The sequence below is a fragment of the Phaenicophaeus curvirostris genome, chromosome 6 (genome assembly GCF_032191515.1).
Source record: "Phaenicophaeus curvirostris isolate KB17595 chromosome 6, BPBGC_Pcur_1.0, whole genome shotgun sequence".
In the NCBI taxonomy this organism is placed as follows: Eukaryota; Metazoa; Chordata; class Aves; order Cuculiformes; family Cuculidae; genus Phaenicophaeus; species Phaenicophaeus curvirostris.
In genome coordinates, this window is record NC_091397.1 from 17897256 (window position 1) to 17905091 (window position 7836).

Below are 7836 nucleotides of genomic sequence, written 5' to 3' on the forward strand. Positions count from 1 at the left end.
GCTGCTTTTGTTTGTTTCCTTTTTTTTTTTTCCTTTGTCTGTTTGACTTTTCCCAAATACGTTGTGTGTGTTGCTACCAGTTTCTATTGCTCCACCCCCACCCCCTATGCCTCAGTTGACTCCACAGATACCTCTCACAGGCTTCGTGGCCAGGGTGCAGGAAAACAGTAAGTCTGGACAAGCTGAGCTGTTAAAGGGTAGAGCCTACTTTCTTCTAGCATGCATGGCTGGCAAGTCAGACTCTATTTTTTTTCCTTTTCCAGAAGCTAATACTACCTTGCATTTTAGTGTCAATATGCTATTGGAGCTGAAGGGCACACTCTTCAATATTTTATAACACGTGCATGATTATTACTGACCCATTTAAGTCCTGAACTGCAAATTTATTATAGAAATACAGTGTGAAATATGTGGCATCTGCTTGGTGTGAATATAGAAATGTATCTTAATTAAAATTACTAATTTCATGTTGAATCATCCTGCCTGAGGCTTTTTCACTAGGGATAATTGATTAGTTTTTATTAGAAAGGCTTTTGTAGACTGTCAAAATACGTACTGCGTAACCATTGATTCTAATGCTGTAGTAGTTTTCAGGAAGCCATGCAGTCAATTGAAAATGTGCAGTCCTATGATCTAATGCCATTACAAAGGATCTTGTAAGGTATTTCTCCTCTCAGCAGCCTTTCATTCTCCATTTCTGTGTGTTCTCCAGCCAGATTTCCCTACTGAGCTTCTTGCAGCATAGCTCTGCTTGTTGGGTTTGTGAGAGAGATGTGCCCTGGCTATGATCTGTGCTGCAAGGTGTTTTATACTGGTAATGCTACTTTTGCCATTACTGCTTGATTCATTTCAGGTGAGTGTTCTTGGCCCAAATACTAGTGCAGGTGTAACGTTGTGTTCCTGATCTGGGGACAGTTTTGCTGTAGGTGTATGTTGCAGTTATGTAAACAACAGAATGAATGCAATGTAGGTAGTCCATGAAGTAAGTATAAAACATTTTTTCAAGTGTTGGGGAGCCATAGCGAAGTTTGCTAGGATCTTAGGGGCTGCTGCTGTGCAGTAGCTATCTGGCTGCCGCATACATTCATGGGCCCCCAGGTCTGACTGGTGCTGCTCTTCGGCTTTACTTTAGAGCTTTGATGTGGTTGTGTTCTGAGCATTCCCCTAAAGATGGGAGGCATCTCTCTGGTTCTCCTTCAGAAAGAAGGTGTTTTGGTGTCTGCTAGGTAAATAGTAAGAATTGTGTTAATGTTAATAGCATGCCACAAAATTGTGTTGACAAAACTTCCCAAAATTCAAAGAGTAGAGGTAAACCTGCTGAAGATGAAGGTTACAGAATGTCTTTGCTTGCAGATAAACTTGATGGAATTGACATCTGCTTCGGAATTGTTCCAAGTACTGTCCTCCTGGAGATGACAGAACAGCCCTTGGGAGAGTGGAGGTGAAAGGCACAGACTTGCTGTGTGGCCAACAGCAAAATGCAGGCTGACTTGTGAATGAGATTTTCAGCACAAGTATCTGAAGCTTGAAATCTGGTCCTAGGAATTGTTCTTTTTATTTTCTTTCTTTAAACAGTCCCTTGGGCTTGAAAGTCATGTAACGAGTATGGCTTTGAGCTGCCGCCGCCTCATTTTGGAGGCAGGGGTGCGTGTGACAGCCTGCACATACGCTCAGCAGAACTGGCTGTAGAGGCTGTTGTTGAGTTTTGGCATCATATGTTAGATATCAATCTGCCTTGTTTTCTGCAAGAAGTCTATGGGGGAGTGGAGTTAGGGAGTCGTGGGTAGGCTTGTCTTCCTTATTGTAAAGATCTTTGGTTTTGGAAAGCAGCATCCTCTGCTCTGTGGACTTCTTTCAGAGGACAAGGACAGAGGACTTAGAAACTATTCAATGCCTGTTCTTTTTTCCTGCGCCCTGTGCCCGAACTGGGGTTATTTCCTTCAGAGAGGTTTTCCAGTGTGTCTAGTGCCCAGGGACAATTAATTGGATGTAAATAGTTGTGCTGCCACACCCAGGCCTTTCTAAAGGAGTCTGCTGGTCCCCACTTCAAGAACAGGGATACGAACACATACAAGAGAAAGTGTCTGAATTTGGAGCTGTGTAAATACTGATTCTTTCTCATTTAGTGTGGTTTTCTGTATGTTTTTCTTTTCCTCCCCTGGGAAAAGTAACACTGTTCTAGAGTCTGCCTGTTTTAAGTTCAGAACCAGGAAAAGTCTAGGTTAAAATCCAAGAGGCGGTGGGGGGGATTCTTCCATGGGGCGACAGTTGTCTAATTTTCTGTTCAGTTTTCTCCCCTTATTTATATGTGAAGTTGGTTTGTTTTAAATGTTTCTCATAAAGCATGCAGTTTCTGCACTGCATCTCAGGGTATGTGCTGGCACTTTCACACTCGGATTTCCTTCCCCCTTTTCTTCTTTTCAAATAAGCAACTTAATTGTTGAATAAATACAACTTTTTGCATTTCTTAAGGTAAGGATTTCTCAAGATCTCAAAGGATTGTTGTTTCAATACCTTTTTTTTTTCCTGGCTGCAGACAGAAGTTAAGGGGAGAAATACATTTTGTGAAAGATATGCCAGAACTACTGCACAAAACCAATCCATTCATAAACAGTGTTGTCATGTGTCTGTGGTAGATTAATGAAGCCTGCCTGTGGGAGCTATTCAGTAACACGGGCAAGATGTAGCATTCACTCAGCCAAAGACTTTGTTAGTCTGTCTCCAAGTGGCATAAATGGGCTTCTTTATGGGATAGGAATCACTAACACAGTGGCAGCCAGTCTTGCTGATGGAGAGAGCTGTGGGGTATAGAGCTCAGCTGCTCCAGTTGAGGAGGAGCTGGGCTTGCAGGTGAAGAATAGCACTAGCTCTTGAAGGGTAGAGAGCAGGCTGGGTATCAGGGCTGAGGCAGCTCCCACTGGCTGCTGCCCCCTAACAGGAGGAGATTTGGTTTCCCCTGTACCAGTTCAGCTAGTCTGACCCAGCTAGGACATGGGAGCTGTGCTCAATCCCCTTGTCAGGGACATGTGGCTGAAAAGCAAAGGTTAGTCAGTGCCGGAGTAGTGGCCAGGTGAAAGTAAAGAGCGCTAAGGCAAACAGAAACCCTGTATATGGTCTCCATTGCTGTTGTAATTAGTGGTAGCTAAACCTTCATTCACTCTTCCTTCCTTGCCCTGCAGCTTGGCTTTCTCCTCAAAATTGGTGTAGTGTGCTGAAGCAGCATGTTCTGGAGCACATGCCCAGCCTGATTGCTCCTTCCAGTTGAACCTTTCTAGAGCAGTGGTTTTTAGCCTGTGTTTTTGATGTGCAGACTCCCAAATCTCTTGTAGTTGAATCTGTATTGCTATGTAACAGAGTTGAGTTTAGTGACAGTAGCTTCCTTTCAATAACTTCTGGCTTCATAGTGCTTACATCTAGGGCCGTGTGTAGTGGGCCACAGTTCCAAGGAACTGGATAAGTGACTTGATGTCTTGCATCTGAGTGTGCGCTCGCTCTCTCTCCTTTGCTGCCAGCTACTGTGAATGTTACTGAAAACTAATTTGATGAACTGATTTTAAGAGTGATTTGTACCATAATGCCTTTCTCTTTTTTTCCCTTTCCCAAAGCAAGTTGTAATTGTGCTGACTGGAGGATCTCAGGGCAGGGATTTGACATTTTGGATTATACGCTTAATTCCTTGAGCACGTTACCCCCAAGAGCAGCAGCTGCCTCTTGTATTTTTCCATTTATTAATTGAATACTGGATGTGCACACACACACAAGATAGTCTGCAAGATAAGGATCTGTACAAAGCTTTTCTCCTACAGAAGGATTACTTGGCTTTTTCTTACCTGGTTAAATCTTAAACAGTAGTCTCTCCTCTTTTTTTCATGATCCACACCAGATCTTTTCTGTCCCCTTAATGCTAGTTCTGAGAGAGAAGGAATCCAAGGAAGCAATGTTCAGAAATAAAGTACAGTGATTGTTATTGACAAAGGATTTTTTTAAAAAAATAATGAAGCTGCTGGTCCAGTCGAGAGGCCTGTTGCTGGCTGGCTCAGAGGGTGCCGCTCGGAGTCCTCCCATAGCTAACCGCTGCAGCTAGCCCATCGCATGGACGTCGGAGCAGGAAGCTTTCCTTTCTGCTGGTGTTCAGCTTACGCCCTGCAGCATGTGCTTTGACTCTAGTGGCATTTATACATAGATTTGACCACTAATAACAAATGTAGTTGTATGTTGTAGCTGTTAATACAAAGCCTCTGTTTCTAATCAGTGCATGGTATTGTAGTGCATGCTGTGTGTCGTCCCCCTGCCCCTTTTATTTGCAGTGTGCCGCCTCAGGTTTGTTTGCATCTCCACCCTGTTTTAATTTAAGAAAAAAAATAATCTCCAAACGTTTCTAGTTGCTGATAGCCCGACTCCTCCCCCACCACCGCCTCCTGATGAGATGCCGATGTTTGATGACTCTCCTCCTCCTCCACCCCCTCCCCCTGTGGATTATGAGGATGAGGAGGCTGCTGTTGTGCAGTACAGCGATCCCTATGCAGATGGAGATCCTGCTTGGGCACCTAAAAACTATATAGAGAAAGGTAAGAGAAGCCTTGCAACTCTGTTTTACTGCAACATCAGAGGATTAACAGTATCTGAAGAGAATCAAGGACTTAGCTTGGGTCTGATGAAAACAATTTTCCCTGCTAAGTCACAACTCGAATCATGCTTTTCTTAGTTTGTTTGTGGCTATACCTAATGTGATAAAATATAATCCTTCTTTGGAAGGATTATAAAATACCTTCAGGCATTCTAGAATGGATAAAAATTTCCTTCGTTATGAGAAGCAGATGTAAATCAGATGGCTTTCATCTTTGCTGAGCTGCTGGACTGTGTCTGTAGCTACATCAGGATTGCTGGGCAATCATCTAGAAACCGTGCTGCAAGAGAGCCAGAAAGCCCGAGCTCTGTTTATCCCATCAGAATAGAAAGCCAGAGTGGATCATTAGACTTCCAACTACAAAATGTAGTGAAGCTTCCTTGGAGACTTATCAGTGGCTCTAGATCAGCAGACTGTAAACTGTGCTGAGGTGTGAACTTGTATAGTAAAGGCATCTTCCCTCAGATAATGGACATGGTAATTTCCTGCCTGCAGAGGTGTCTGTGTCCTGTCCACAACCATTTTGTTTACAGCAGCGCTGCAGGTTTTCTGAGGATCTGGCTGGTAGTTTAGTGCGTATGAGACAGGGTAGGGTGCCCGCTACGCGTGTCCTGGCAGAACTGCTGTTGTTTCATCTTCACTCCTAGTTGGACTGTGTGCGGGATGTGCCCATGGGATGAAAATGGTAACTGAAGCACCACATCAGTATTTGCTAGGCGTTAAGACCACATTTCTGAGAAAATGTATATATGTAAAATAGTAGATTCTTGGAATTCATAAAACTCATCGATTGCATAAATCCACGTTAACTGTTCTGAAGGGTAAGGCTGTGATGTCCAAAGTTCATGTATTCATAGCGGTAATTTTTAATTCCAGTATTATTGAGGTGAGGTTAACGTTCCCTAGGGAGATCTCTGGTTTCTTAATTGCATCCAATGAGTTGGAGGTTGGTAGAAGTAACACAATGCTGACATTGCTGTAAATTTACTTCTGTTTTCCTGCAGTAGCTTTTATACTTGCACTCATTGCAGCTCCTCGTAAAGTAATGCCGAAAATTCTTATTACATGGAAGCTTTGTAGAGACCATCCTTTTCTGCACAGTGGCTTTAAGTAGCTGCACATACAAGATCCTGTGCTGCAGTACCTGCTGTGTAGCTGCAGGGACCACAATGGAGATTTTTTTTTTTCCTGTTGGTCCGTCTCTACGGAATGATTGTGGGTTTTATAAATTTATTTTTTGTTAGGCTTTCTCTAATCAAGAGGTCCCCCCCCCGGGATCTCTGTGTTTTTGAGGTAATCTGACCAGAAATTACTGCCATGCTCATGGAGACAGTTATTTCCCAGTTCAGTTTCTAAGTGTCCATATGCTCTGCTTTACTGTGTTGTAGTCAACTGTACCTGTCAATAGTTTGATGGAGCGTTGAGTGGAGGCACTACCCACTTCTTACTGGAAGCTTCTGTTGCAAAAAAAAGTGAAATTTCATTCTTTGGACTTAATTTTCAACAGGGAAAGCATATGCATTCATTATGGAAAAATCCAGCAAAGCAAACCAGTCTTTTAAAAAATAATTGTACTTGAAAAATGTTAATAGTGGTGCTATTAATAAAATGCTAAACGTGTCCCTGTTCACTCCACAGTTGTTGCTATATATGACTACACAAAGGACAAAGACGATGAGCTGTCATTTATGGAGGGTGCAATCATTTATGTGATAAAGAAGAACGATGATGGCTGGTATGAAGGAGTTTGCAATCGAGTAACTGGCTTGTTTCCTGGGAATTACGTTGAGTCAATCATGCACTATGCCGATTAAAATCCTTTGCTTTTCAAAGTTGGGTCTTGTATTCAGTCATACCATGATTATTTACAAGAGGAAACTAAAAGCTAACAGAGTTGTCTTAATATACTTTCAGAAAAAACGTGCCCATTTCTTCAGGCCATACTGTTCAATGGTATGATTGAATGTCCATCGCGCTCAGTCTCTGGAGACAGTATGTCTTACCTGATGGCAATTTGTAAAACAAGCAGCTCTCTGTAACTGGTTATACTTATTTACTTATGCATTGTTAATTTTATGACCAGCCTAAGTATTCTGGGGAAGTAGGGTATAATATTTAATGAACCATGATCAGATTGTGCCATTACATTTTTCAGTACAGCATGGTAACTAACACTACGTTAGACTAACATATTAAAATCTGGATGAGAAGTTTAATGTTAGTGCTGGTCATATTACTTTTTGTTTAGACTCTCTGCTCATTCTTGAACTATATTTGTTTAAAGCATGCATACAAACTTATGTATTGAAATATACTTTTTTAAAAATCCAAGATGCTTCCAATTGTTGTAATCTTTACCTGGAGTATTCTCACTAAAGTCTATTACAATGAGTTGTTCGGGTCTAAGGTGTCCATGTGAATCAAAAAATGGGTGGTCTTATGTACGTGTAATTTGTACCCAAGTTTTTTTATGAGTAAATTTACATTATGACTTTTTCCATTCATAAATATATAAGTGAACCAAAGGTCTTGTCCATTACTTTTTGTTGTTTGGTTTGGCAAAGAAGTTTGGAATGCTAACACAGCAAAATCATGGCAGTGTTATCTCAGGCAATGTACTAAAAAGCAGATATTTGTAATGTGACTTTATCACTGACAGAGGGCAAATTAGAGATGAAACCTTAATTAATTACACATTTATACATACTCTTAAATGTTCTTTTCTTCCCAAACTAATCTTAGCCAGGATTCTTGATTGAATCTCGGTACACAGATGCAGTAAGTTGGACACTGTCTGTAACTGCTGTTTCTCAGTAGATACGAATGGTTGGACTTGATGATCTAAGCGGTCTTTTCCAACCTAGTGATTCTGTGAAACTGGATCTGGCTTAGCAATGCATCCAGCCTGGCCAAGAGGGCAGGCTCGTCTCAAGCTAGGATGGGGGGAACAGGCACAGCAGAAACTTAGCCATAGTGTGGAGGTATCACAGCCCAAGATAAGTTAGAGATATACTTCCCTGTTCTACAAATTCTGTGGCTTAAATAATGTGAAAAGGAATGCGGTAGTACTGGATAATTACTGCAAGGGGAATGTGCCTGGGACTTCAAAGCAGACTTGTAGGAGGGTTCTGAATACAGTGTGTAAATGATGGAAGGTGATGAGGTTGAAGCTTTGACTGGCTGCTGAATCATTCTGGCTTTGGTGTGAG

The 7836-nt window shown here is 41.9% G+C and overlaps 1 protein-coding gene across 11 annotated transcripts in view; it reads left to right on the forward strand.

The window, feature by feature from the left end:
• ABI1 (abl interactor 1) overlaps window positions 1-7152 on the forward strand; it is a 75221-nt gene extending 68069 nt beyond the window's left edge. For 6 of the 11 annotated variants that reach the window (XM_069859489.1, XM_069859492.1, XM_069859493.1 and 3 more), the window contains 2 exons: window positions 4383-4568; window positions 6266-7152. In XM_069859489.1, coding sequence (XP_069715590.1) covers window positions 4383-4568; window positions 6266-6441 — 362 coding nt within the window. In that variant the 3' untranslated portion in view covers window positions 6442-7152. Of the gene's footprint in view, window positions 1-80; window positions 168-4382; window positions 4569-6265 lie in introns of all 11 variants that reach the window. The other 5 variants (XM_069859488.1, XM_069859491.1, XM_069859487.1 and 2 more) reach the window with 1 other exon arrangement.
• The last annotated feature ends 684 nt before the right edge of the window (window positions 7153-7836 follow it).